We start from the raw sequence: 28,000 nt of genomic DNA, 5'->3' as shown, positions 1-28,000 counted from the left end.
GATATAAGATAAACATTTTTTTTATGGGAGGAAAGATTAGGGGCTTTCCAAGTTGGGAGGGGGTGAACAGGGTGTAATTCCCTGAAATCAGATAAAGGCATCCCACTTCCCTACCTCCCAAACATCCGTGAGCAACGGAGCCCGGAAACATGACTGATGAACCAGTATGAAGCTGGATTTCAGGGAAGACACGAGGGTTGCTTGAGATGTCCAGTTGTGAGAAAAGTCCTGGTGTGGATCTTTGGATCGATGGCAGGGGTCCTGAGCTGGGACTATGAGTGGGTAGAGGGGGTCCAGCTTTCCTGCCATGAAGGGCAGGCTCAAACAGTGCAATAAAGTTTTCTCATCCAGCTTTCCCCAGGAGCGCCTGCTTGAACTCAGCCAGTGCTGGAGAACTCACTCTTTGTGTGAAAGTCCTTTTCAAATAGTCTTATCAGGTCTGGAGTCAAGAAGACCCGAGTTCCAATCCAGCCCAGTCATGTGACCCCAGCTAAGCCACCTTCTTTCTGTCTGCCTCAGTTTCCTCAGGTGTGAAATGGAGATGATAATCCCCTGCCTCCCAGGGTGGTGGTTGGGATCAAATGAGATCAGTCTAAATGGCTTAGCTCTGCCTGGCACATAACGGGCCCTATATAAATGTTGGCTCTTATCGGGTTTCCTTACGAGTTCTCCTGTTTTCACAGTCTGTCCTGAGTGTTTTTCATTTTGTCCCTTCATGCGAGCCTTCTCTGTGATGCGGTGATTTTCTATTGCACTCATGAACAAGAGTTGTTCACAAAAGACAGGCCACCACTTAGAAACATTTTTTTTGCCATCTGCCATGTGCCCGGCAGGCATGGTGCTGGACACTGAGGGCACAAAGGCAGGAGACAGTTAAGCCTGATGGGAAGGAAACGGACTCTGTCTAGAATGAACAGGGAAGGCACCAGAATTTAGGGGGAGCTGCAAAGGTCCCTGTGGAAGGTGGGATCCAAACTGGGCCTGGAGGATACCAGGAGGCAGGATGAGAAGGGACACTATGTCCAGCATGGGGATGGCCAGTGGAAATGTGGGTTCCGAAGGCCAGAGTGGATCCAGTGTACGCTGGAGGACAGCAGAAAGGTTTTGGGGGATGGGGTAGGTTATGAAGGGCCTTGAAGACCAAACAGGATTTTACATTTGATCCTAGAGGTCATGGGACCTACTGGAGCTTATTGAATGGGAGGGAAGAGTAGAGGGGCACTGTGGCAGCCAGGGTGACTTGGTCAGACTTGTACTTCACTGATGTGGTCATTGGCTTGGTTGACTTGGGGCTCAGGGACTCCACTTCCTGGGATTTGCTGCTTCCGAGAGGGCTTTTCCTCAAACTGAGCCCCTTGGCGTCTGTGCCCAGTGCCGAGTACATTTTCTCATGCAATCCCAGTGTTTTCCAGAAAGGTAGACTGGGTGCGCTACCCCACCACCAATGCTTTTCACATGCTGCTGCACCCTGCTCTCTGGTTCCTTCTTACCGGGCTGAGTTCTAGCCCCAGGAGCCCGTTCACATTCTGATATTTGTGAGGTGGGTTCTCTGCTCCCAACCCACATTTCCCTTCAGACTGACCCGCCCCGCTCTGCCTGTGCCATGGCGGCCAGTCCCGTTTCTGCCTTGCTTGCTCCCCGTTGGCCAATGGCATGACATGGGCGGACTGTGCCTTCTGTGAATGGGACAGAGAGCGCTTCGAAGATTCACTTCTCACAAACTGGCTGTGCTTCTCCTTGGGCTCGGAAAGGAAGTGCTGGGGACCACCTCCTGGAAGTGTGAGAGCTTTGGATCAGTGGCCCAGTATCGAGCAGAGGTTCCTATCCTTGAACGGCATGTGTATATGGGGCCCATGTTTTTAAAAAGCTGATGAACACTCCGTGGGTGGATGTTTGGGGTGAAAGTACCTCCTGGTTTAAATGTGACAAGAAGTTGGGGGATTGTTGAGAGAGATTACTCGGAGTTCCTGCTGAGCAATGGCCATCTTTCCACCTGTCTCGGGCCCCTCTGGGCAGAGAGGAGACAAGAGAGGGGGAAGTAGGGATTGCATTTGGGTCACTAGGTTGGCCTCCTGTTGGCCCCCTGGGAGGATTGCAGATGATATAATGGTTTGGTGTCTGGGATTTTGCTGTCCTGGAGATTTCTGGAAGATGGCGCTGCACATCCTGTGTTGGGCAAACTGGCACCCGAGGGTCCATCAGTAGGGTTTGCCCAACTTTGCTGCAGGACTTTAGATAAGTCACTATTATCCCAGGGGGTTTTCCTTGGCTCCAGTAGGTTGGTACCAGCAAGCAATACAGAGCGGGATGCTCTCTTGTTCTTAAAGGATAAAGTCTGAGCTCCCTAGGCTGGGGGAGAATCTCGTGTCCCAGGGGACTTATCTTTTCTCCATGGGGGAGCCTTTCTCAGTTCCTTTCTGTAAAATGGGAACAAAAGCTTGTGCTGTCCCTCCCCAGAGCCCCAAGTAGCAACTTTCTCACTGGGGATGAGAGGGTCCTGAAGGCTCCCTTGAGGCATTCGGGGGTCAGCTTCCTAATCTTTCTTGCTAGCTAGGTCCCAGGGATGGGAGTGCTAACCGGCAGGGGGCCCTCTAAGCCCTTTCCTTCCCTCACCGAGGGACCGGGACATTGGTCTCTCTTCCTGAGTGTGCCCAGGGAAGGCTGGGCCACAAGCTGGGGCGGTGAGGGGCTGGATCCGCCATACAGATCCGAAGGTGTGAGGAGAAGCCTTTGGTTGCTCATCCTTCTCCTTAGGCAGTGACACAGGGGGTGACTTGCCTTGGCCATCACACATCCCTTGGGGAAGAAGCTTAATTCTTCAGGGAGGTCCCAGAAGTTCTTGGAGAAGAAGGGGCAAAGACTCCTACAAGCTGTTCTGCAGGGTTTGGATCCCCCTCCCTGCCCCCAGGCCTCCTGGTCCAGGACCAGGCCTCCCTCCTTAGCAGCCCCTGGACCAGGAGAGAACAGCCACTGTGGGCCAAGTCCTTCCCAGCCCAGCCCGAGGTTTAGTTTAGCCCCACAAGGGGGCGCCACCTCCCCCAGATGCAGGAGGGCCGGCTCTGCTGCCAGGCCTTGTGCTGTGTTCCCGGGGCCTTCCTGTGTTGGCATGTGTTCCCCGGATGGACAGGTGGTGGTTCCCCCATTGGTTTTTGGCCTCTGCACGTTCTGGCGCCAGGGAACGCTCCAGTTGCCTCACCCTAGTTATACCCAAGTAAGGCCCCACTGTGGTGGAAGGGCTCTGGCCTGGGCTGGGGGCAGGGACTAGAACACTGCTCCCTTTGTGAGGCGGCCAAGGCCATGGCACGTTCCGTGACTCCCTGGGAGGAGGGGCTGCAGGTCCGAGTCCTGGGGAAGCTCACGCCATGCTGGGGTCCTCGAGCCTTCAGGGACTCGGGCTCTTCGCGCTCTCCTTTGTCCTGGTAGCAGCATACCCTCAGCCTGAGCTGCAGAGGTAACTCCTGGAGGAGCAAGGGCAAGACTGCCCGCAGATCTGGGCCCCTGGGTCTGGTCCGAGTCTGACCTTGGGCTGGAACCTGCTCCTTCACCCGGCAAGCGCTACGAGTGGGGCCTCCCCGGACTCAAAGGGAAAGGCCCGGGGCCCCCTGGGTGGGCCGGGCTCTGGGTTTCCCCGAGGAGGGGAGTTGGCTTTTCTCCAGGCCGGGGCTTTCCTCCTTCCTTACTCACAGGTATCAGCATGCCTTCGTTCCCGAAGAGCCCGACATCATGGAGCTCCCCAACGGCCTGGTGGATGGTAGGATCTCCTGCCTCTTCTCCCATCAGGCCTTGGGGTGGGTGGGGGACTTTCCAAGGAGGGAGAAGTGCCCCTGGGGGGAGGTATCATCTCCTGCCTCGACTTCACTAAGAGGTGTGGGGATGGATGGTGGAGGAAGAAGAGCCTGGGGTCAGAGGCCCCCACACTGGCACACATGGCTCGCCTCCCCTGGGGACTTCTGAGAGTCTGTCCTCCTAAAAGATGTGATTTCTAACCGAGCCCACATCGGGTGTCCCCAGCCCCTCTTCATCCCCTGCTTTCCCTGCAGATTACGGGATCCTTCCTAAGCACCCGAGGCTTCGGATCGCCCACCCCTTCCTCTCCAGAGCCCAGAAGCGCAAGCGCGACGGGCCAGATTTGTCCGAGTATTACTATGACGCCCACCCGTGACGAGACCCTATAAAATTCTTGTCTGCACTGGCTCGGCTCGAGTTTTCTGGCTGGAGTGTCCACTGCGCGCACACATCCCTGCAGCCGAGACACAAAGCAGCCCTACAGGAAATGGCACTTTAATAGTGGTTGCCGTTTGGAACGGGCTGGGGAGGCCAAAATGCAACTGCAGGAAGGCCCCGGGGGGAAGGGGCACTTCTCCCTGCCCAGAGCCAGGGGGCCAAGCTACCATCCTCCTGCCACCCCAGAGCCCTGGGTGCCCTAACCCTGTCAAGGGACCTGCCTGCCAGGGAGTAGGAGAGGCCGCCCCTTCGTGCAGAGCGCCCCTGTGGGCCTCAGACAGGCGGCTCCCGCAGTCCGCACCTGCCACCGTTTCTTAATGGAATAAAGTCCTCAATGGGCAAGCCCAGCAAGGCCCTGAGCAAAGGATGGGTACGGAGGTCAGGGGGCACAGGTGGTACTGGCCGGGTAAAGGCAGGGAACCATTAGCCAAGGCCCAGGCAGGGGAAGCAGGGAACTGGGTGAGAGCCAGCTGGTGCTCCCGGGGGAAGGCTGGGGGGTACAGAGGGCAGGGGGGCCTAGCCCTTCAGCCCTGGGCTCCTCCCTCTCCCGTCCCTCTCACTTCTGAAGCAGCATCTCCTGTGCATTCATAGAATCATCTAATCCTGTATTTTACAATAAACTGCATTTGCCTCTCCCCGATCCCGCAGCCCGCTCCCCATTCGTCCAGTCCTCCCCCCTCCCCAATCCTGCCCCAGAGGGCTTCCTGCAGAGGAGAGATGGGGCGGCGGTGGGTGCCCGTCTGTCGGGGCACTTCCTCCAGCCTGGGGCGGGCAGCCCAGGGCACACCGGGGTGGGGCAGGGGGCAGTGCTGCTACTCCAGGTAGATGTCCTCCGTGGGGCATGTGTACTCCACAAACTGCTTGTAGAACTGCTGGAACGCTCTCCTGGGGGCAGAGGGACAGGTTAAGTGCCAGCTGCTGCTGGGGAGCCCGCCCGGGGAGGGGCCATGGCGAGAGGGTGGTGAGGAAGGGGTGGAGGGAGGCTCACCCGACAGACTCGGCCAGAGCCTTAGTGGACTCCTCGGACACAAAGACGTGGCAGGCGAACCGATGGTCAGCGGGGTGCTTGGTGATGAACCCGAAGTACCTGGGGGTGCAGAGGCGGTGAGCAGCCTGAGCCTGGCCCCCTCTTCCGCCCCAAGGCCTTCCCTGGCCCCCACTCACTTGTTGTTCTTTGGGTGATATCCACAGAAAGAGATGTTCTTCAGTTGGAAAAAGTGGCTACATTTATTCCCCTGCGAGAGAGAGGGAGAGTGGGGGTGGGATGGCGCTTCCATGAGGGGAAAGGGGCTGGGGGCACTGGTGGGCACAGAGGGCTGGGCACAGCCGCCCTGGGGCTCCCCTGACAAGAGCCTCGAGTCAGGGTACCTGCCCAAGGAGCACAGTCGGATGGGGCAGAGCCGACCTCCAATCTCCCGGCCTCGCCTCATGTCTGGTCGCCCTCCTGGCGCCACCGAAGCGGGGGATGTGTTACTGGGGCTCCCTCCCAGCCCCCAGACCCATGAGGTCGAGTAGAGCCAAGGGGTCCCCTCAATAAATACAGGACTAAGGTCCCAGCTGGGCAGAGGTCAGGGAGAACGGGCACTGCAGAAAGGCCGGGCAGTCCGGCCACCCTCAACGGACGAACTGGAAACAAGTTCTGTCCTCTTCCCCAAGTGCTGGCTCAGGAGACCCCCAGGACAGAACACCTGCCCCCCATCCACACGAGGTCCAGGGAGGATCCGACCGGAGGATCCTTCAAGGATCCTGTGAGGCTGGAACGCTAGACTCCTCCCCAGCCAAATAGGTGGGCTCAGTTGGATAGAAGGGGCCCCTTGTGGGAGGGGGCAGCCGAGGGGGGCACCTTGTGCTCTTGGGAGTCCTCCGCCTTGACCACAATCTTTACTCCCCGAACATTGATCTCAAGGACACAGCTGGAGGGCGGGTTAAAGTGCACCGTGAGCCGGCGGGTGGTGGCAATCTGTGGGGGGGGTGCCAGGTGAGAGGGACCCGAGGCGGGCCTCCATCCCCATCCTCGGGGGCTTGCCCGAGGCCTCTGGGACTCCGCCTCCCTTTCCCACCCCGTGAGGGTAAGGGGGGCTCTGGGTGACAGCTGGGGGACCCAAAGGGAATGGTCAATGAGGGGACAGAGGAGGGGCCGGGCTGAGGGCCCTGGGGAGCGGCCCTGGCACCTTTTGCATAGCAGCGCAGAGAACGTCGTTGCCCTTGTGATACGGGACCTGGACCGAACCCAGGAACTTCACCCGGAACTGGTCCACCCAGTCACTGTTTTTGGCCAGGGCTGGAAGGCAAGAGCTGAGTGAGGGGAGGCCCATGGTGGCAGGGGATTTCAGCCAGGCTCGTTCTCTCTGGGGGGAACTGAGGCACGGGATCCTGCCCGGGTGCCACCGGGCTTGGCTAGGGCGGGCCAGGAGGCTTCCCTTCTCCCCCCAGTGAGCCCTAAAGACCCGACAGTGTCCCACGCAAAGCCAGAACGCTCCGCTCTCCTCCTGGGGGGAGGTGATGAAGGTGGACGGATCAAGTCCCGTCCCGGCCCTCCTGGTCCGGCTACCTGTCACGGCCTCCGGCTCCTTGGTGACCTCGATGGCGTAGTAGGCGGGGAAGGCTCCGCGGGCACCAGTGCGCATGTTGTAGGCCTCGTACCAGTAGTCGTCGGCCTGCAGCTCCACCAAGAGCGGGTCGTCCACCTCCAGCTCCAGCTCGTCCTCATGGCGGGGCACAAACCTGCCCCAAGCCGGCCAGTCACGGACCGCTGGGGCGGGGAGGGGGGGGCGCTCCCCGGGGGTCCCGGCCCTCCCCTCCTCCCCGTTGCTCCTCCTTTCCTCCCCGTTGCTCCTCCCCTGCCCCCCGCTGCTCCTCCCCTCCTCTCCAATGCTCCTCCCCTGCCCCCGCTGCTCCTCCTCTCCTCTCCGATGCTCCTCCTCTCCTCTCCGCTACTCCTCCCCTGCCCCCCGCTGCTCCTCCTCTCCTCCCCGCTGCTCCTCCCTGCTCTCACCTGAACACCGCCCTGTGCGTCTGCTCCTGCTCCTCCCCTGCCCCCCGCTGCTCTTCCCCTCCTCTCCAATGCTCCTCCCCTGCCCCCCGCTGCTCCTCCCCTCCTCTCCGATGCTCCTCCCCTCCTCTCCGATACTCCTCCCCTGCCCCCCGCTGCTCCTCCCCTGCCCCCCGCTGCTCCTCCCCTGCCCCCCCCGCTGCTCCTCCCTGCTCTCACCTGAACACCGCCCTGTGCGTCTGCTCCTGCTCCTCCCCGTTGATGGTGCAGGAGAACAACCCGAAAGATTCGGCGCCTGCAAGGGAGGGCTGCTGGATCCCGGGGCCGGAGGGGAGGGTGCCAGGAGCCGGGGCCCCGGGGGCTCTTGGGGCAGGGCCGGGGGTCCCCCCTCCCCCGGGCTCCCCCCTCCCAGCACTCACTGGAGGAGCGCGAGCGTCCGCTCATGAAGACGTTGAGGAACTTCTTGGAGAAGTGCACGTCGGGGCCGTCGGGCGAGGAGTCCTCGGAGAGGCAGACCGCGGGCCGCGGCCGCGCCGCCTCCTCGTACTCCTCCCCGATGGCCGACTCGTAGGGGGACGACACGCAGTTGTCGTAGACCGTGGCCGAGTCGCTCTCGTCGCTGTAGCCCGAGTAGCACTGGCGGAGGCTGACCAGCTCCAGCTGCGCGTGCTCGTCCACCACCAGGGTGTACTTGACCGAGTCGTAGGACAGGGCGCTGGTGTCCGAGCTCAGCGAGGCCCGGGGCGCCTCGGCGCGGCCGTCCTGCCAGCCGCCGCCGGGGGGCTCGCCCCTCTCGGGGGAGGACAGGCTGTCGAAGCCCTCCTCCTCCTCCTCGCTGATGGACGGGTGGGGCCGGCCCGGGGCCGGCGGGTAGCCGGCGGGGTCGGGGTCCGAGCTCACGGACATGCGGCTCTCGGCGGGGGGCAGGAAGGCCGGGGTGGCCTCGGGGGGCTCGGGGGGCCGCTGCACCGGCGTCAGGTAGATCTCCTCCGTGGCCTCCAGCCGCACGTCCGTCTGGTAGTGAATGCGGTCGCGGTGCGGGTGGGCCCGGCCTCCGGCGGGGGCCGCCGCCTTGTCGGCAGGCCGAGAGGCCGGGGGGCCGCCCGGAGGGGCCATCTGGGTGGCAGTGCTTCTGCGGCACGGGCTGTCCGTGGACGTGCCCCGGTCCTTGGTGGAGGCGGGGCTGATCTGGGCCGGGAGCTCATCGCTCAAGCACACGTGTTCATGAGGAGGGGTCTGCTCGCCTGGCCGGGTCAGAGGGAAAGGGTTAGAGGGCAGCGGGTCGGTAGCCCCGGGGGAGAGCAATTATGCAAGGGGAGGGGGGAGAACCGGGGACTGTGAAGAGCCCCAGATGCCACCTTAGGGTGTGGTCTGCTCCCCAGTGCTCCCTAGGGGCTGGCATGGTGCCCCCTCCAAGCAGTGCTCCCTAAGGACTGGCATGGTGCCCCCTCTGAACCAAAGCATTCCTTGGCACGGCGCCCATCTGAGTTCCAGGACTAGGCAGCTGACAGGCAATAAGGCTGACCTCAGCCCCAGCTGCCGGCCCAGCCCAGGGTGGGGGATGGGAGTATTTTGGGGACCCTGAGCCAGGCCCCCAGAACCAAGCCAGAGAAAGGGCCTGTCCCAAAGGCGGCAGGAAGGGCCGGGGTCCTCCCTCACCTGTCTTCAGTGGAGATGATGACCGGGATACTCGCTCCTGCCAACTGTGTTTCTTGCCCAGGGAGTTGTTGTTCAGGGTGTCCTGTGATTGGGAACAAAGCGCCCTTGTGGCTGGGGCCGTGGACAGTGCCCGGCACAGGGAGGCCCTGACCCTGCCCTCCTCCCCGCCCCCAAGCTGGGGTGCCACCCTCCCCACTCTCCCCAGGGCACTTCATCTCCAACTCGGTCCCCACACACCCGTGGGAGCCTCAGCTCCCCCCCCCCCAGATCCCAGAGAATGGGCCCTGCCCCTCTCCCCAGCCCAGGGGCTATTGGATACTGGCTGCTCTGGCTCAGCTGGGGTCCCAGCTCTGGCTGGCTGCCCCAGAAAGGGTCTCCTCCATCTCAGGGTTGGAGAGGAGACAATCATGGAGGTGACTCATCCCATCCTTCAGGGCCTTTCATCTCCTTGTTAGAAACAAGACCACCCCCCACCGCCCTCATCCACCATGTTCTCCCAGGGCCCTTCCAGCTTTCTGAGCTTCCTCCTCCGGGGAATTTCTTCCCTCAGCAGCACATGACGGGGGACGATGGAAGAGGCCGTAGCTGGCAGCTGCTCGCCCCCTCCCCCCCCGCTCCTCCGAGCTGCCCGTGCTCTCGGGGCCCTGAGCCCTCTCCCCCTCCCACCCACATTCCAAGGCTCCTCTGGTTTGCCCGAAATTACCCCTTAAGCCTCCTTCCCTCAGTGCCCGTTCCAACAGCTCAGAGGCATTCTTCTCCGCATGGGGAGCGTCTGGGAAGGGAGTCCCAGCCCCAGCCCATTCCCTTGGTACCAACTAAGCTCAACTCTCTCTAATCTTCCCAACCAGACCTCCCTGGCCCTGTAGCAACACTATGGCCAGCCCTATCCCAGCTGTACAACCCGGCCCATGAAGCCCTCCCAGCATCAAGCAACCCTGGCCTGCCCGATCCACTCCTGCCCCCTGCCCCCTCCAAGACTCCCAGCATCCAGCCTCTGCTCCTCGCTGTTCGCTGCCCCACCACATCCTGGGCTCTGTGGCCATCCTCTCTCAACTCTAGCCCACCTCCAGCATGCCCACCTCCCATCCCCCTCTCCCCTCCCTGTTCTCAGGGCTTCCTCCCCCCATTCTCCCAACTCTCACAGGCTCACAGTGTTCCAGCCAGAACAGACCTCAGAGCCCATTCAGTGCTCCCACTCGGACTCTCATTGTCCTCCATTCTCCGGGGATTGCTCCCTTCACTGGCTTTCCAAGCCCAGAGCTCCCTTTCTTTTCATTCCCCAGTTTCCCCAAAGCCAAGTTCCTTCCTTTCCCTCACTCCCAGGACCTTTTATTCCCTCATTCTTTTAGTTTCCCTCCAAAACCCTCTTCTCCAACTCCCCCCCCCCCCAGCTCCTTCCTCTCCTCCCTCGTGAGGATCGGAGCCAACGTGTGTGTGAGATGGAGGCCGATGCTAGAAGAAAGGAAAGGGCCCAAAACGGGAATGGAGAGAGTGGGAAGGGGTGAGATGCGGGATGAGATGCGGGCTAATCAGGGTTAAAGAGGGGAGTCTAAAACAAGGGTGGGGAGGATGGGGCCTGGAGGGAAGCACGTTGGGAAGATGGGGGGCTTGGGTCACTGAGGGGGCCGGGATGATATGAGAAGGGGGGTCTGGCATGAGGAAGCTAGAATGGTGCTGGAAGCCTGGGACGGGGCTGGGGGGCTGGGGGGCTGGGACGGGGCTGGAAGCCTGGGACGGGGCTGGGGGGCTGGGACGGGGCTGGGGGGCTGGGACGGGGCTGGAAGCCTGGGACGGGGCTGGGGGGCTGGGGGGCTGGGACGGGGCTGGGGGGCTGGGACGGGGCTGGAAGCCTGGGACGGGGCTGGAAGCCTGGGACGGGGCTGGAAGCCTGGGACGGGGCTGGGGGGGCTGGGACAGGGCTGGAAGCCTGGGACGGGGCTGGGGGGCTGGGATGGGGCTGGAAGCCTGGGACGGGGCTGGAAGCCTGGGACGGGGCTGGGGGGTTGGGACGGGGCTGGAAGCCTGGGATGGGGCTGGAAGCCTGGGCCGGGGCTGGGGGGCCGGGGCGGTGCTGCTGGGGAGGGTCTTGAACGACGCTTATGAAGAGCAGGGGGCCGGAACGAGAACCTCCCCCGGCTTTCTCCCCGCCCCCCAGCTCCTCACCTGCGTCCGCGGCACCTGCGGGAAGAGGTTGAGGGTGGTGGGCCGCTTGGGCCGGTAGGTGTCCCCGCCGAGGCCTCGCGGCGCCGTGTCCTGGCCGGGCTCGGGCGCCGGGCCCCCGCCGCCCCCGGGCCCGCGGTGCTGCTGCTGCGGCTGCGGAGGCTGCGGCTGCTGCGGTGGCGGCTGCTGCTGCTGCCGGGGGCCCCGGGGCCGCCCTCGCCGCTCCTCCTCCTCGTCTTCTTCCTCGTCCTCGTCTTCGTCCTCCTCCTCCTCGGCTCCGGGCGTGTCCCCGGCCGCGTCGATCAGGTCCATCTGCAGCATCTCGGCCTGCAGCCGGCTGCCCGCTCCCCCGCAGCCACCGCCTCCCGGCACCAGTCCACCGCGCTGAGGCTGGGGGCAGGCAGACAAGGGGCGGGGCGTCACCGGGGGCGGGGCCGGCCGACCGGGGGCGGAACCTGGGCGACAGGGGCGGGACCGGCCCGCAGGAGGCGGGGCCTCGCGCAAGCTGCCAATCCCCGCCGCGCCTCCGGGCGAGTCCACTCGGCCGCCGGCGGCGGGGGTTTAAGAGTAGGGGAAGCAGCGGCCTAGCTCTGCTGGCTCGCGAGACGGGCCGCCGAACCGATATCTCCACCCCGGGTCCGGCCGCTCCCGATTCCTCGCCCCGCCCCGCGCCAATCGCTCTCATTCATTTCTCTCCACCCTCCTCTCCCGGACCTCCAGACTCCCCTCCCCCTACGCCCTGTCGTTTCCGTGGCAACAGCCGATGACCTCACCCGGGCGGTAAGCCGAACGGGGGAGTGAGGTCACCTCTGTTGTCATGGAGACGTGGGGGCCCCTCTGGGGGCTGGAGCGGGGACCGGCCGGTCCCACTGGGCGGGCGCTGGGGCGGGCTCGGAGCTCCAGCTGAGAAGATCGTGGAAGAGGCCGGAGCTGCCCCCTGGCGGCCGGGCTAGGCCTGCACCCCGCGCCTGCGCAATGGGGAGGCCGGGGACCGGAGGTGGAAAGGGCGGGGCGAAGCAGAGACACTACAATAATAACACCCGCTGGGTTTGGGTAGTGCTTTGAGAGCGGCAAACGTGCTCTCGGCGCCTCAGGGAAGTCGGCGCTGCCCTGTTTAGAAGAGGGGAAACTGAGGCACAGAGGGATGGAGCGACTTGTCCAGGGCCCTCCAACTAATAGGGATCTGATTAGAATTTGAACTCGCTCCTCCCCACATGCACAGCCCTACGCACTACGTCGCCGAAATGCCGAACGGGGGCTGTGCGGGAGTGAATGGGACTGAGGGGAAGAAAAGGAGGGGGCGGCGAGGTGGGGGCGTGAGAGACGGGAAGCTGAGGAGAAAAGGGCGCCAGGAGGTGGCGACTGGGCAGGAAGCTGGAGGATCCGAGCTGAGGGGCCCTGGACCACCAGGGACAGAAGTGGGGGTCGCTGACATCCCTGATTCCCCGGCCCCACCGCCCCAGGGCTCCAGAGCCTGCCATGGAAGACTTCTGACGGCGGAAGGCCGGGCCGTGGGGTTCCCGAGGGCAGCTGCTTCACAACAACGCCCCGGTATTGGGAGCCTCCCTGGGGGGGGGCGTGTTGCTGTAACCACGGCCTCGGAGAGGGGCTTTTTCCTGGAGCAGGGACAGAGTCCGGAGGAGACTCGGGATGCTCCCACCCCACCCCCCAGAATAAGCCGGTCCTTGGGAGAGCTCTCTACCCACTGCGGGGGGGGGGGGGGGGGGGGGGGGGAGGCTGTCCCTCGGAGTCGGTCCTTCCCTGGGACTAAGCCGCTTAGCTGGGGGGGGGGGGTAAGGAAGGGTTGAGGAATGAATCGATCCCTTGACTGAAGAAGGGGGCCCCTTCACTTCCCCACCCGGACACGCGCGGCTCTGATGGGGTCTGGGCCCAGGCCAGCAGAGGGCAGCCCCTAAGCTGCAAAGGCTCCACCTCTGGAGCTTCCCCTCAGCCCCAGCGTGTTTTGCAGAGCCCGGCCCTCAGTGGGCGAGGGGTCTCCCAGAGCCCGCCCGCCCGGCCCCAGGTGCTCCGTCCAAGCCAAAGGGAGGAGCCCAGACAGAGCATCCTGGCTGAAATCACCCTGGCCCCTGGGCAGCAGCGTGGGGGGCTCTGCCCTTACCTCTGACCTTCCCTGCAGCGGGATGGGCTCTTGGAGGGCTGCGCTGGCCCCAGGTTGCCTAGCTTTTGGCCTGCCTTCCTCAGCCTCTAGGGTGCCAGGGAGCTGCTGCCTCCTGGAGCCCACGGGGTGCTGGGAAACACTGGGGAGCTGGAGTGCCTCTGCCCCACCCTCGGAGATTCCCCTCTGACCCCGGGCCACCACCTCCTTATCCATGCCCTTGGGTGCTCGAGCACGCGCTCCAGCGAGTCAGGAGGCTGCTACCAGAAGACCCCTGGTGCCCCCTGACCCCGTGACTCCTCCCCAGGCTTACCCGTAAAGCCAGGGCGTCCTTGCAGTGCAGGCTGATGCCGCATTCATCCGTGATCTCTGAGAGGTCCTCATCCTCAAACTCCTCTAGACTGATGTCATGGGTGAGCCTGGCAGAGACAAGGACCGGCATGACTTGGGGAGGGGGCGGGGCGGGGGAGCCTGGGCCTGGAGGCCGGCACGGGGTGGGGCCTGGGCCTCTACAGAGGCTGTGGAAGGCTTGCTGACATCTGCTTCCAGGAGAGAGCCAGCTTTCAGAGCCTGCCCAACAGGATGCAAGAGGGTCCCTTCAGCTCCTTCCTACTTAGCCGTGCTCCCAAAGTGGGGGTCCAGAGCCCAGAAGAGACCTCGGGAAGAGACCAGAGCGCCTGCCGGACTAAGGTGAGAAATCAGGGCCCAGCCCAAGTTCTCCTGTGGGCTGGATGGTGTCTGGACCATGTGGTGTGAGGGGTGGGGGTGGGGTCACCGGGAAAGACTGGCTCAGGGAACTCTGTGAAGCTCTGCCCCCCAACTACACCCCGCTGGCTGCCCGATGAAAATGACCAGACACCTGGCTGGCCAAGAAGGTGGCCGCCTCTTCCCCCAATGTCAAGAGTCCAGACTTTCCTCAGACCCTCCTGAGTCCTTGGGATCGAGTGGGAACAGAGAATTTGACTGATAATTCGGTTTGAGGCAGGGCTGGCCATCTCGTGCCTCATTGTCCCCACTCCCCACAAGTCTGGCGAACAAAGGAGCACTTCCAGGGGACCAAGAAGACTTCAGTAAGGAGGCCCCGAGACCCCCGGAGGTCCTGGAGGATGCCCTTCTTCCCCAGAGGAATGTGGGACCAATTTATGGACCCTAGGGATGGCTCCAATGGGCGGAGGTGGGTGGAACCCCTGGGCACCTGGGGCTGAATGGGCCGATCACATGCGCCCCCAAATGCAGGAGATTGTGGTGCCAGCCACACCCTGGCCAGTCTGTGCCCGGACCCCCAAACCCGCTCAGACTGGAAGCCTGCTGGGAGGGCAGGGATTGGAGGGTTCTTTCAGACCAGCTCTCCCATCTAACCAGGGGGCTGAGCCACAAAGTTGGGGAGACCCGCTCTGTCAAGGTCATGAAGGAGATCCTGGGAGATCCCAGACCACGGACCCTGAAGGTCGTCCAGTCCAAGCTCATTTTATATTTGAGAAACCCAGGACCCAGAGGAGGGAGGGAGGGCGGGTGGCCAAGGTCACCCGAGGATCACCGGCAGCCCCCCACCCAACTTCTGCCCCGGGGCGGCCTCCTAGCCAAGGGTGACGCCCGCCGGCCCCTCCCCTGCCCTCCCCCTCCCCTCCCCGGCTCCCTACCAGCGTTCCCACTGATCTTCCAGCCAGCTGTTATTGTCTGGGCTCGACTCCATCTCCATCACCAGAGGCATGGGGAGGCCTCCCCGTCCCGGGGGCTTCGGGGGCGCGGGACGCTGTCCTCATGCCCGGGAGGGAGGGGGGCGCCGAGGGGCAGCGCGCTGGAGGTCGGAGCAGGGCCTGGGCCTCCCCCCTCCCCCCGCCGGCCGGCCGGCGCGCTCGCCGCTCTCTGCAGAGGCTACGGGGAGCTCATGAAAAATAGATGGGCCCAGCGCGAGGCGGCGGCGGCTGTGTCTGCCTCGGCCCGGCTGCTGCCCTCTGAGGAGGCTGCGGCTCCCTCCCCCCGGGCCTCCGCATCCTCGCCCTCCCCCCACCGGAGTCAGGTTACTTCAATCGATGCCACCGGCTCCACCTGTCCTTCCTCTGCCCCTTGGGGGCCCGGGGCCCCGCCTTCCCCTCCCCCCAGGCAGAAACCGGGCTCCCTCCGGCCCCCTCCCCCAAGCCCAACTTCTCTCGAAAGGACCGGCCCCCTCGGGGGCCACCCGGCAGAGCCGATCTCCCCGCGGTGCCCCCCCCCCCTGTCCGTCAGGGTCCTCGGGCTGACGCAGTCACAAACAGCCGCCTCCCCCCCCCCTCCCCAATCTTTCCCACGGAGCTTCTCTCTGCTGCTGCAGGAGAGCCCCCCCTCCCCGCCCCCGCGCCCAGCCGCTCCTCTCCTCCCTTAAGAAGCAGCATGGGGTGAGGAGGAAGAGACGGGGTCGGAGGCCACGGGGCCAGAGAGCGGGGCTCCTGCCCAACCGTCCCAAGGGCGCCCTAGAGCCCGTCCTCCCCGGCCCGGCCCTGCCCTCAGACCGACCCGAGTAACCGAGCCTCAGCTTCACACGTCCGGAAATGGGAGTGACAGTCCCTCGAGGACCCGCTCCCCAAGGGGATCGCGCGGAAAGTCCAGAGTGCGCTGGGGTGGGGGCCCTGGAGTCTGGGCGGACCCTGCAGCCGCTAGGAAGGAGAGCGGGACTGGGGGAGTCCTGGGTCCGAGGCCTCCGGCTTCCTCCAAAGCAAGCGGGACTGACTGGCTGCTGTCTGAGCTCTCTGTTCTGAATTCTAGGGTTAAGTAGCCCAGGATGGGTTCCCACCCTCCGCAGCAGGTGGGACAAATGATCCCAGGGAGGAGGGACGAGGTGATGGAGTTTGGATTTAGCCCGGCTGAGGGGTGGGGGAAGCTGTTTCCACCATGTTTCCCAACGGCAGCCGAGCTCCCATCTGGGATCTCTTCCCCCTTCACCTCTGTCCTGTATATTTTTTGAATGGTCACAGTTGTTTCCATGTTCTCTCTCCCCCTGAACTCTGAGTGCTTTAAGGGTAGTGACTGTACTTTTGTCTTTCTGTTTCCAACACAGCACAGTGCTAGGCACACAGCTAGCCTTTAATACATCATCGCTGGATAACCATTGATGTGCCTGGGATCTATGGGGGGAGCAGACATTTTGTAGTCTCAAAGTATCAGTAAATAGGAAAAGAATGGCTTTCTAGACCCTTGAAGGCAAGGCCTGGCTGTGGTAGCCCTGATAACCATACAGAAACAGGAGCGCTCTCTGACACTTCCTAGATCTCCAATGCCTTACACACTTTCCTCATATAATAGCTTTTATATAGAGCTTTTAAAGTTTGCAAATTGCCTTCCAAATATTTCATTTGACTTTCGAAATTTTCAAGGTGCTACCATGATCCTCATTTTACAGATGAAGAAACTGAGGCAAAGGTTAAGTGACTTGATCAGGGTCATTCATCTAGTGTATGAAGCAGGATTTGAACTCGGCTCTTCCTAACTCTATCCATTGCTCCAGCTTGTTGCCATGTTAGACTCGTACTTGGAGAACATCAACAACAGACATCACAACAAGTTCAGCAAGTCATGCAAGAGGGTTTAGCTATATGTAATAAGGGTTGTATGAAAACATGGAGTTGGGCAGAGGCTCACAGAACCTCAGAGTCTAAGGGACTTCCAACCTCCGAGTGATCTTGCTCAACCAAGAGCAGAAAAGGAATCCTCTTTTTAGCATGAAAGACAAGGAGTCAGTGACCTCTGATGAAGAGAAACTCCATCCGAGGCAGCCCTTTCCATATCTGGACAGGAAGTTTGGCTGTCCTACCAGCTCGATTGGCCTTTGACCCATTGCTCCTTCAAGCCCTTGATGGCTGCGCAGAACGAATCTAATCTTGATTCAGCCTTTCAGATACCCAAAGACAGCACTCATATGCCCTTCACAACCAAACCTCTTCTCTAGATGGAATATTCTCAATGCCTTCAACCAATTCCCATAATTGGGTTAGCCCTTTTCTGTCCTGTCACCCTCCTCTGAATGATCTCCAGCCTCCTACTATACCTCCACATTACTCCAGAAGTGGTCTAAGCAGAACAGAGTACAACAGGATTCTCATTCCTGAACTGTCTCTTACCAGAGATTAAAATCAAATTAGCTTCTTTGGCTCTATGGTGGATCTTACAGTTTAAAATAAACAACCAGATCTTTATAGAGAAACCGTTACCTAGCACCATCTCCCTCATTTTTTACTTGTGATTTTTTTTTTTGCACCCGCCCAAATACAATAATATATAAGCGTATCCCTGTTACATCTCATCTTATTACATTTGGCTCAATGTCCTATCAGGATTTTTTTTTTTTTTTTTGGAACCTGATTCTGTCATCAAGTGTTAGCTGCTTCTCCCAGCTTTGTGCTGTCTGCAGATTTCCCGAGCACACCCAGTTGAGTAATTACCCCAAATATTAGATGGTTCAGCACCAAGGACAGCTCCCTAGGGCACTCCATTGGAGACCTTGCTAGTGGACATCAACCACTGGAGACGAAGCTCTGGGTCTGACAATTCAACTGGCTGCTAATTCACTTAGCCATATTGTTTACCCCACACCCCTCCATCTCCGCCACAAGAATAGCACAGGAGGCTGGCCAGTGCATTACTAAAAGCTAAGTCAACTCTTTGAATAACATTCCACTTTTTTACTAGTCTAGTAACCCTATCAAAAAGGAAAATTAGATTAGTCTGGCATAACCTGTTCTCTTTGCTTCTTAATGTTTAATGAATACTTTCTGCTTTCAATATCCCAGTCGCTTCGCAAATAATTCCCTCCCCCGAAGAATCCTCACAATAAAGAGAAAGAATTAGTCACAATACAGCACCCACATCTGATAGCATGCACAACATTCAGAGCAGTTGTATTTCCCGACCTCTACAAAAAGAAGGGACATGTAATTCATCCCCTGACTTCAGAAACAAGACTGGATGGCCATTGCATTGAAACCGAACTCTGATGGTTTTTAGATTTTGTTTCCAATTCAAGCCAACAAACATTTATTAAGCAGCAGATATGATGTATCCATTGCATTGGATAAATTTCTTTATTGTAGTCATTGTGTATTTTACTTGATTTTACTATCTTTTGCATCAATTCATGCAAATCTCATGTTTTTCCCCAAAGTCACCATTTCTTAGATCTAATATTTTATTACATTTGTATTCCCAAAGTTGTTTATTCAATCCCTGTTCAAGTAGCAACCAGGTTTAAGTTTATATATTTTACAAAAAGTGCTATGAATATTTGGATATATATATATCATTAACTTCTTTGTGACATATACTCAGTAATGGGTTGCTGTATCAAAGGGTATGCATAGTTAAATCACTTTTCTCCCATAGTTCCAAAATGTTTTTTTTTTCCCAATGAACAGTTTCATGCCTGCCTAGCCACAGTCCTTCCAACATTGACTTATTTCCATCTCATATTTGTCAATTGAAAGGATTTGAGGTGAAACCTGAATTCTCATCTATATTTCTCTTCTTAGTGACCTGGAACAAGTTTTCATATAGCTGTGGAGAGCTATCCCCTTTTTTGTACTGTGCAATCATATCCTTTGGCCACTTAACCATCAAAAAATAGCTTTTAGATATCACATTTGATAAAGTTGGTCAAGGCTCTTTGAATAATCACTGCTCCCATTTCTAGAGATCCATTACAGAATTTTCCCTGGAATCAATGTCAAGTTCATTGATCTATGGATCGCAAGTTCAATTATTTTCTTGTGCTTAAAAATCAATATTTTGCCCTTTTCTAATCTTAAGAGTTCCTCTTCCCTTATCCATAAAATTACAATGATCAGAGATAGTGGCTCGGTTGTATTAGCTATTTTTTTTATCTGCGCTTGGTTCTTGAATTCATCAAAGGCAGCTAGATGCTTCTTTGCCATTTTCTTATCTTGGGTATTAAGTTCCTATCAATCTGTTTGTTCTATCTTTGTCAAATCCAAACAACACACTCTTTGACCAAGAACAAAGAAATCAAATATGAGTTGAGCAGCTGTGCCTATCTATTAGCATTGCCCCATTATGGTTCCAGTCCTATCTCTTCTTTGCTTTTCCACCCTTCTCCAAGCTGTCATCCTTGTTGTCATCAGTTTATCTCAACAGCCTCAGTTCCTTTTGAAATTTTGCACTATTTTGACAAGACTAGTTCTCTTTTTGTAGTTTCTTTTGTTACCTGTTTTTGCTTCTTTCTTACATGTCTTTTAAAAATATGTTTCCCATGCAATTCTTTCTCCTCCTCATTTCAATTATTTTTCTTGGTATCTCCATGAATTTCATTATTTGTTAAAAAGTTATTTTGTTTTTATTTCAGAATTTTATTTGTGAGAGCTTTTCTTCCTTTCCAAGTTGACTTCCAAAGGTCCCTAGCTATTTTTCTAACCCTTTGAAATCTGCTGTCACAAATCTAAAGTTCATGTCAGATTCTTTCTGCCTTGGTTTTCCTCTATCAAATTCTAAGATGGATCAGTCAGTTCTTCCCAATTGGCCAGTTTTCATCACTTAACTAGGCCTTGTTAATGAGAATCACATTCAGAGTAGAACTTTCCCCGCCGTTGGTTCCAACACCTTTTCAAGGATGAATTTATTAAAGGAAGCCAAGAAATTAGCTGTACTGCTTTGGGCAGAGGGAACTCTGTAGATGTCTGTTATTTGTAGTCATCCACTGCTACAGTTTCACACTTCCATACCAGACTTGTGACTTGATTTTCAAATTCCTTGTCTAATTTTCTTTCCATTCGTGTGCTTCTCTTTCTATCTCTGTGGATTCTCTTTCAAATATTTGCCATCATACTTACACCCCCTGGTGCCTAAATGTTTTCCTGAGGATGTCATTAGATTCAGTTTTACAACTTCTTACACACACACACACACACACACACACATACACACACACACACACACACACACACACTCCTTATTCCGCTCCTTTTAAATAAGGCGTATCCTTCCAGAAGCATATCACATATATTTAGTTTATCAGAATGTGAACCACTCCTCTACTAAGCCTTGAGTGGTATTCTACCAAATCTCAGTGATAACCTGTGAAGTCAAATTTGCTTTCTAGTTCTAGGTTCTCCAGTTCAGTTTGCTTTGTATCCATTCTTTGTACAGATGTACAGAAACATCTGAAGTCATTTTGTTGATAGTTTTTTTCTTGGGTTTGATATTCTAGAAATATCTGGGTGTCTTGGTTCATTCTGTGGTATCTGGCATGGCAGCTGGTGATTAGCTCCTTCATTTTCTCTTGCAACTTTGGATGAATGAAAAATGAAGCATTTATTAAGTGTTTACTATGTGCCAGATAGTGTGCTGTACACTGGAAATCCAGATTCAAAAATGAGATATTCCTTCTCTCAAGAACCTTATATATGAAGACCATATATGTGTATGGTTATGAGTATATATGGGTGTGTTAAATATATATGTGAGTATATATGGGTGTGTTTAAGTTTATATATATATAAAATGTGTGTGTGTGTGTGTGTGTATATGTATATGTGTGACTGTTGGCCAGGGAAGGGAGTTTTGATCTGGTGAATTATAGGAATTGATGAATAGAAAAATGCCGTAACAGTACTCATGTGATTACTGTGCCTACAACAAGAAGTAGAAAGAAGGGTGGTACAATTGGCAAGGTGACCTGATGGGATAGTTAGCTTCATCTGGTTGAGGACCCACTGGATGGAGTGAGCCAGGCAATCTTGTATTTCCCCAATCAAGATCACTTGGGCTCTGAGAGATGTGCAAAACTCCAGCAGATGTCTCCTCATGAGGTCTTGTTAGATGGAACTCCATTCTGGACAGAAATCCTCTATTTTGAGCTGTGATCCAGAAATACAAAACAATTTTCAGCCGCCATTTTAAGCAGATGTTCCTTCCTGATGCTGCCTTTCTCTTCCAAAGCCTTTTGCCTTCAATCACTGACGATAACGACAAAACGTCATCTCCATTCCGAAGGTCTTCAGTTTCTTGCCCATCACTTTTTAGCAATGTTTTCTGGATGCTTTCCAACATTTGTATCATTTGTATCCTCATGAGCCGCTAGCAGAGCATAGTGGACATTTGGTTTAACAAGTCCTGGGACAGTCTGCTTAGGTCTTCACTCCCTCAACTAGGAAGCAATGGAGTTGGACTCAGACATGGACTCGGGTCAGTTCAAACTAGCTCTCCAGAGCTGATAGTTAAATATCTCGTGGGAATGGTTACAGCTCAAAAACAACATCAGATGTTCCAAACCAGCATTTGATTTGTTTTGTTGATTGTTGACTTAATTATTGGGAAAAATGTTAATAATGCAGATTAAAAATGTGTCATGGGTATGTTGAGAGTTCGTTGTTAAACATTTGTAAGTTAATACTCTACAAATTGGATGAAGTACCTCCTGCAGCCTTTCTAAGGCTACATCTTATGGTGTGCTTACAGTCTCTATCATATAATTGAGCATCAATTTATAAGCTCCTTCTTTCTTATCCAAGGATAAGCTATTTTCCCATACAAATGAGGTGGGTTTTTTTTTGTTTGTTTTGTTTTGCTGAGGCAATTGGGATTAAATGACTTGCCTAGGGTCACACAACTAGGAAGTATTAAGTGTCTGAGACCAGTCCTGTGGTTTATAGCCTCAGAGAGAGTGTGACATGCCCAAAGTAAGAGCATGGGGAGAATGAGCCAGCTCTTCCTGTCCCCAAGCTTGGTTCTGTCTGCTATGCCATACTGCCTCACTGGTGGGGACCGTGCGACCATGGTGTCAAAATCAAGTCATCAGTTTAGCTTTTTTTTTTTTTTCTTTAATGAAAAAAAGGAGAAAAAAATGAAGTAAACTGGCGCCCAGAACAGAGCATAATGGGACTATGGGCTGCTCAAATCCAGCCTTAGGCAACTGCTATCTGTGTCACCCTATGAAAGTCATTTAACTTTTTTCTGCCTCAGTTTCCTCATCTGTAAAATGGGGGTCATAATAATATCCACTTCTCAGGATTGTTTTAAAGAAAAAAAAATGAGATGATAGCTCTAAAGAGCCTTAGACACCTTTATGAATTACAGCTATTGTGCCTTCTCCTCCTCCTAAATAGTGGCTCTCTAGCATACAGGGTAAGCTGCCTCAGCTCTTTGGGTTCCCGTGTTAGTTTTTATGGTTTTTCTGAGTTTGTCTGTCCTCCTCCCCTGTTAGCAGTTGCTTCTCCTTGTTGCCAGGATGTCCATCTCTCCTCATTTCCCGCTTCTGATTTGCTGTGGTTTGGGAAACCAAATAACTATCCTTGTCTAAAATAACAGTCAAGGGGCAGGTAATTGGTGCAGTGGATCGAGAGCCAGGCCTAGAGTCCAGATCTGCTTTCCCTCCCTTGATAACAGGAGAAGTCTCAGGGATCCTCCAGCCCAAACCCAGGAAAACCAGAATCTCCTAATATCCTCCATAAGTGGTCATCCAGCCTCTTCTTGGAGGTACCACATGGTGGGGAGCTCACCACCTCTTGAAGCAGTCCACTCCACTTAGGAGGAGATCCCCTGATTAAGAAGGTTTTTGGTACCTAGAGCCAAAATCTGCCCTTCTCTAACTTCTGATCGCTGCTCCTGTCCTTCCTTTCAGGGCCAGGCCCAGCGAGGTTGAGGAGTTTCCCAAGTCACATAGGGACGTTCCCCGGGCTTTAAAGAGCAGAGCTAGCTCCTCTGATTCCCACGATGGCAGTTATTCCACTGGGAGGCTGCCTTCTATGATGGTTGCTTCCCTCAGGAAGGAACCCAGGTTCTTTGCTCCCAGAGGTGAAGACATGACAAAGTAGGAACAGAAAGAGGAGGGGGAAAGCGTCAAGATAAGCTCCCACTGTTCCTGCAGCCTCAGCCATGAGTAGGGGCCCTGAGGTTGCTTGAACTGTAGACCCGGCTTGGTCTCTGGGATACGGAGGGGGTAACCATCCGGAAGAAAAATACCTCAGCATCCTGTCCTTCAGGGTCTCCACAGATTGGTACCAACTCACCTCCTTAGCCTTATCTCCCCGGGCTTTCTTGGAGATTTGCTCACACTCTTCCTGAAGCTTCCCCAGACTCTCCCAGCCTCTGTTTACACTGGGCTAGCTCCCACCTCAAAATCTTTGCTCATCCTCTACCCCCTGCCAAGAACACCTCTCCTCTCCAAAACCTGCCCCTTCCTTGGGGGCTGACAGACCATAGATCCTTCTGAAAGTCCCCCTGATTATGATGAGCCAGGAGGAACTCTTCTGTGTCTTACCTGCAAGTGCCCTTATAGTCCAGACCCCACGACCTCCTCAAAGGGAGGCAATGTGGCAATAGCAGTGAGAGCAGTGGCCCCTCTCCTGTCCCCCTGGGCAGGTGACCCCTTTCCCTGACCCATGAGGGTTGTGGCCCTCAGTTTTTTAAAGGAGCATTGGACTAGATCTTTTATTTTACCGTCTGGAAGGGACCTCAGAGATCATCTTGTCAATAGTCTCTTCTTACAGATGAGTCAACCGAGGTATAGGAAGGTTAAGTGCCTTGTACAAAGACAGCCTAACATTAATGGGATTCAATTTATCAACCAATAAACTTATGTCCAAGCAAAGCTATAGTCTAGGTACTTGGAAATGGGTATCAGATACTACTGGTTCTGATTGGAGGCAGAGCCAGTCATTTTGCCCTATGCTTTGGAAATTGGGCCCCCAAGGTGGTCTTGTCCATCTGGTGGCCAAGGTATTTTGAGTGGGAAGCTCTTAGTTCAAATCTCTCAGTTTACTAAATGGGGAAACTGAGGTCTGGAGAGAAGAAATAATTTATTCATGTCATATAAATAGTAAAGTAGAGCAGTGAGGATTTGAACTCAGGACCTCTGGTTTCAAATCCAATAGTCTATTATATTTCCTTTGATCCTCCCCTGTAATACACCTGGCATTCCAAACTTTAGAATGCCCTAAGACTTTTGGGACACCCTGTATTAACTAGAGTGAGGAGAGGATGGGAGAATGAACAGGCCTCTCGGTCACCAACTAAATTCAGGCCTTCACCACCTTTTACTTGCTCTATTTTGATGGCCTCTAATTCTGATTTTCTAATCTCCCCCCCCCAACCCATTCTTCATTCAGCTTCTAAGGTGACATTTTCTGGGTCTGACCAAGTTGCCCCTCCCCACTTAATAACTTTTGAGAACAAAAAATCATTTGTGGCCTAGAATCTTTCCCAACATGGTCCCACCCATCTCTGCAGCCTCCTTCTAGTCCTCACCCCCCCCCCACGTTCCACTATCTATGAAGCTGACCTAGTTGTAATTCCCAAACCCATCCCTCCGTCAGACATGCCCGTGCCTTTGCACCCAAAGATTCTCCCTGTTCAGCTCTGGGGAGCATCCCCGGCTTCCTCCAGCACAAACCCCCCCCTCCTGTAGGAGTCCCGTCCCACCCCCCAGCTCCAAAAGCTTTCCAGTGACTCACAATGATCCCCCCTTCCTCCCTCTGATTTTGTCTCTGAGTCTATCTAAATATAGACATCTATCTGTAGAGAATTTCCCCAGCCTCTATCTCCACCTTGTCCCTATCAAGTCATCTACATATCGACTTCTTTGGGGAGGGGCCTGTTTTTGCCATTCTTTAGATCACCAGTGGTTAGCAAGAAGCCTGGAACATAGTGAGAACTTTATCAGTGCTCTGACTTGGAACACAGTGAGAGCTTTATTGGTGCTCTGACTTGGAACACAGTGAGAACTTTATCGATGCTCTGACTTGCCATTTTCCCTTTCTGAAGACCTTTCCAGCCCTTCTTTCTACTGGGTTCCAGTTCCCATCTCCCCCCCCCAATAACTCCTCCAGGGGTTCAGTCTGATCTTTATAAAGGAAGGTCTCCCCAGTTCTGGACCTCAAGCTCTCCAGCTTTGATCTTTTTTTTCCCCCTGAGATGATTGGGGTTAAGTGACTTGCCCAGGATCACACAGCTCAGAAGTGTTGTGTCTGAGGTCACATTTGAACTCAGGTCCTCCTGACTTCAGGGCTGGTGTTCTATCCACTGTGTCACCTAGCTGCCCCTTGCTCGCTAGCTTTGAAAAGGGAAGCTTCTCTCTCTATATTGTCCCCTCCAGTGTTTTAAGAAGAAGGAATCGATGGCCTTGGGGAAGTTGGGGCTCTCAAGTACAGGGGCTCTCTCCAACTTTCTCCCCCTTGCTTCTCTCTCCTGACCCTTAACCCAGACCTCCCCACAACGGTTTTCTCTCCTCTCCTCTCACCTCCCCAATCCTGGCCATGCATGTTGATGGAGCCCTAGACTGGGAAAGTCTAGACTCTTCCACTAACTTGCTGTTTGACGTTGGCAACTCAAGGAGCCTTTGTTTCCCTGTCTGTAAAATGGGAAGGTTGAATCAGATGACTGTTCTAGAGCCCTCCAATGCTCTGACATTCTCTAATATATTCGGCAGTCGCTGTGAAAGAAGCCAACAGGGCCAGGAGGCTGGGGTTCCAAATCTAACTCTCCCACCCACCAGCACGATTGGGGCAACATCATTTAAAAGAACAACCCAACTCAAAGATCTCTTAAGTCTGTTTCTAGGGAACCATGGCAAGTATTATTCCCATTTTACAGATGAGGAAAGAGCCTCAGAAAGCCCACTGGTCCGAGGCCACGCCAGGAATTGGTTGAGCTGGAATCTGAGCCCAGATCTCCGGCACGAGGCCACGGAGTCTTCACTCGAGGCTCAAGTTCCTCAAAGGGAAACTGGGGGACGGTATTGGCTCCCGCCGCCTCCCAGGGCTCAGGAAGAAGCGCTGCTGGGATTAGCCTCTGCCCACAGGGATGAAGGAGGGGGAGGAGAAAGAAGCTGAGAGGATTTGGGGAGGGGCTGGGAGGGGCGGCCAGTGGGGCTGGGGCTTTAAAGCAAGGAACTTCTTTCTGGGTCCCCACTGGGGGTGGGAGCCCTCCCTTTCCCAGCCCTGGCAGGCAGCTCCTGGGAGGGGGGTGCTATCTGTGGGGATGACCTCAGGCTCATTAGTGAGAGCTCCTCCCCTCAGCCCGGCTCAGGTGCTGAGCCGCCCCAGACTCCCCCCCCCCTTTAAGTCTCAGGGGCCCCTGCGGCTGGAAGGCGCCATTAGTGACCCCAGGGGCTTCTGTCCCCGGCACGTGCTGGCAGGAGGAGGCAGACGCAGACACAGGAACCTTCGGCCCTGGGCCCAGCTGGGACCCGACTGTGGGGGGAGGGGGGGTTGGGGGGAAGGGAGAGGCGTCCTGGGAGAGGGGAAGGATTGTCAGCAGGAGAAAGAACAATGGTGTTTATTTGAACCTCCTTCTCCAAGGATCTCTAAGCACATGGAGCGGGTGAGAAATGACATAATCAGTGCCTGGGACTCACACCTCCGGCTTCTCTGAACCCACGCCGTCTCCTCGCCCCGGGTGGGCCAGAGTCTGCCCCAGGGGAGCCGAGGTCCGGGGACAAGGGCCCTTCCAGACAGCTCCCGCCGAGCAGCGAAGTCTCTGACACCTGCCCCTCGGATCTGAGCCCCCCCCCCCGGAGCTGCCCGTGCGGGGGGAGACAAGGAACATGGCCTTCTCCCCCCCTTCCCTCGCCCCCCCCCCAGTCTGGAGCTAATAAGAGCTAGCCAGGAACTCGTGCAGGGGGGCCGGGGAGGCGCGAAAGTGGCGCTCTCCAAGGTGCTCTTTCCCGGGATCCCCCGCTCCCCACTGTCCGGGTCTGGAGTTTCGGGTCCAGCTATCTCCGCGCTGATTCACGGAATTAGAGCGAGGTCCCTCCCCCTCCTGGCCCTGCAGCCCTTACCAGCCCTAAGACGTGGGCCGGATGGTGCCCGGAGAGCGCCCAGTCCTGCCCCCTTGGAGGAGGAAGCCGAGGCTCAGGGGAAATGACTCGCGCACGGCCACCCGTAAAAGGCAGAAGTCCGGCCCCGGTGCCCCCCTCCCCGAGCGGTCTCCCTTCGCCTCCTATCCGAGCAGTCGGTGTTCCCGCACGGACCTCCGGCGGTGGGGGGGGGGGGCGCGCAAGGACACGTGGTCCGGAGGCCCCGGCTTCTTAAGGGACAAGCACCCGGCCAAGCTCTCTCCGCGCTGGGGAGGCGTTTCCCACCCAGGAAGTCCCGTGGCCACCGACCGAGGGACGGCGGGCCCGACCGCTCCCAGAATCCCTCCGTCCTGCTCTCGGCCGAAGCCCCCCCTGCCCCCCCACCAATTCTGGCGGAGAGGGAGGGGCCCACGGCGAGCCTGAGAAATGGCATCCGCCCCCCCTCGGTGTCCGGCCTCCCCGCCCCGTCCCCTCCCCCGCCGCTCCGACCAGCTCCGGCGGGAGGGGCTCGCTCCCGGGGTCGGGGGGGGGGGGGGGGACCGCTGCCCTGCACAGGGGAAAGGGCATTCCCAGGCACCCTCGGGAGGGGGGGAGGGGAGCGTGCACGGCGGGGGGAGCGCACCCGGGCCCTCGCGCTTCTCACCTGAAATTGGGAGGCGACACGATGTGCAGCCCCAGGAACGGGGAGGCCCCGGGCGTGGACGCGGCGCCCCCGCCCCCGGCGCGCCCGCCGCTCTCTCGCTCCGCCATTCTCCCGGCGCAGCCCAGGCCATCCGGGCGGGCGGAGCGAGTCAGAGAGGAGGAGGAGGAGGAGGAGGAGGAGAACGGGGAGGATGAGGAAGAGGAAGAGAAGGCGGAGGAGGAGGAAGAGAAGGCGGAAGGAAAGAAGAGGGAGGAGGAAGAACAAGAGGAGGAGGAGGAGAAGGAGCTGGAGGGAGAGGAGGAGGGAGAGGAAGGGGAGGAGGGGGAGGACGAAGGGGAGAGGGAGGAAGAGGGGCAGGGGGAGGAGGGAGAGGAGAGGGGCGGAGACGTTGCTGCCTTAGCCGACAGACCCCGGGAGGGGAGGAGGGGGAGA

At 56.8% G+C, this 28,000-nt stretch overlaps 2 protein-coding genes and 1 long non-coding RNA gene across 4 annotated transcripts; 2 read left to right on the top strand and 1 right to left on the bottom strand.

Moving 5' to 3' along the window:
* Window positions 1-7: 7 nt before the first annotated feature.
* MAPK8IP1 (mitogen-activated protein kinase 8 interacting protein 1) lies at window positions 8-27,903 on the bottom strand. 2 transcript variants are annotated; one of them, XM_074275139.1, is made up of 12 exons: window positions 27,569-27,903; window positions 13,465-13,570; window positions 11,039-11,425; window positions 8,876-8,957; window positions 7,636-8,460; window positions 7,436-7,511; window positions 6,776-6,948; window positions 6,396-6,505; window positions 6,068-6,184; window positions 5,389-5,459; window positions 5,213-5,311; window positions 8-5,109 (listed from the first exon to the last, which is right to left on the bottom strand). In XM_074275139.1, the coding sequence occupies exons 1-12, from the start codon at window positions 27,673-27,675 to the stop codon at window positions 5,037-5,039; spliced, it is 2,226 nt and encodes a 741-aa protein (XP_074131240.1). In that variant the 5' UTR covers window positions 27,676-27,903; the 3' UTR covers window positions 8-5,036. The 2 variants fall into 2 exon arrangements, with proteins under 2 accessions (XP_074131240.1, XP_074131241.1); XM_074275140.1 differs by lacking the exon at window positions 27,569-27,903 and adding an exon at window positions 14,792-14,877.
* FREY1 (Frey regulator of sperm-oocyte fusion 1) lies at window positions 3,363-4,170 on the top strand. The gene is made up of 3 exons (XM_074275144.1): window positions 3,363-3,451; window positions 3,687-3,751; window positions 4,041-4,170. The coding sequence occupies exons 1-3, from the start codon at window positions 3,363-3,365 to the stop codon at window positions 4,160-4,162; spliced, it is 276 nt and encodes a 91-aa protein (XP_074131245.1). The 3' UTR covers window positions 4,163-4,170.
* On the top strand, window positions 13,434-14,846 carry LOC141546946 (uncharacterized). Its single transcript, XR_012483468.1, has 3 exons — window positions 13,434-13,564; window positions 13,701-13,841; window positions 14,137-14,846. It is a non-coding gene; the product is annotated as an uncharacterized LOC141546946 (long non-coding RNA).
* Window positions 27,904-28,000: the final 97 nt, after the last annotated feature.

Source organism: Sminthopsis crassicaudata, chromosome 6, assembly GCF_048593235.1.
Source record: "Sminthopsis crassicaudata isolate SCR6 chromosome 6, ASM4859323v1, whole genome shotgun sequence".
In the NCBI taxonomy this organism is placed as follows: domain Eukaryota; kingdom Metazoa; phylum Chordata; class Mammalia; order Dasyuromorphia; family Dasyuridae; genus Sminthopsis; species Sminthopsis crassicaudata.
The sequence above is the reverse complement of the archived record's forward strand: the minus strand, read 5'-3'. Positions and strand labels throughout refer to the sequence as shown.

What these genes read in the sequence shown, in the direction of transcription:
- FREY1 (XM_074275144.1), top strand. Translation starts at nt 3,363, where the DNA reads ATGCTGGGGTCCTCGAGCCTTCAGGGACTCGGGCTCTTCGCGCTCTCC. An exon ending in CCTCAGCCTGAGCTGCAGAG is followed by an intron (nt 3,452 to 3,686) that starts GTAACTCCTGGA and finishes CCTTACTCACAG; the next exon opens with GTATCAGCATGCCTTCGTTC. An exon ending in CCCCAACGGCCTGGTGGATG is followed by an intron (nt 3,752 to 4,040) that starts GTAGGATCTCCT and finishes CTTTCCCTGCAG; the next exon opens with ATTACGGGATCCTTCCTAAG.
- MAPK8IP1 (XM_074275139.1), bottom strand. Translation starts at nt 27,675, where the DNA reads ATGGCGGAGCGAGAGAGCGGCGGGCGCGCCGGGGGCGGGGGCGCCGCG. An exon ending in ACGCACAGGGCGGTGTTCAG is followed by an intron (nt 6,949 to 7,435) that starts GTGAGAGCAGGG and finishes GGCTTGGGGCAG; the next exon opens with GTTTGTGCCCCGCCATGAGG. An exon ending in GGAGCCGGAGGCCGTGACAG is followed by an intron (nt 6,506 to 6,775) that starts GTAGCCGGACCA and finishes CTTGCCTTCCAG; the next exon opens with CCCTGGCCAAAAACAGTGAC.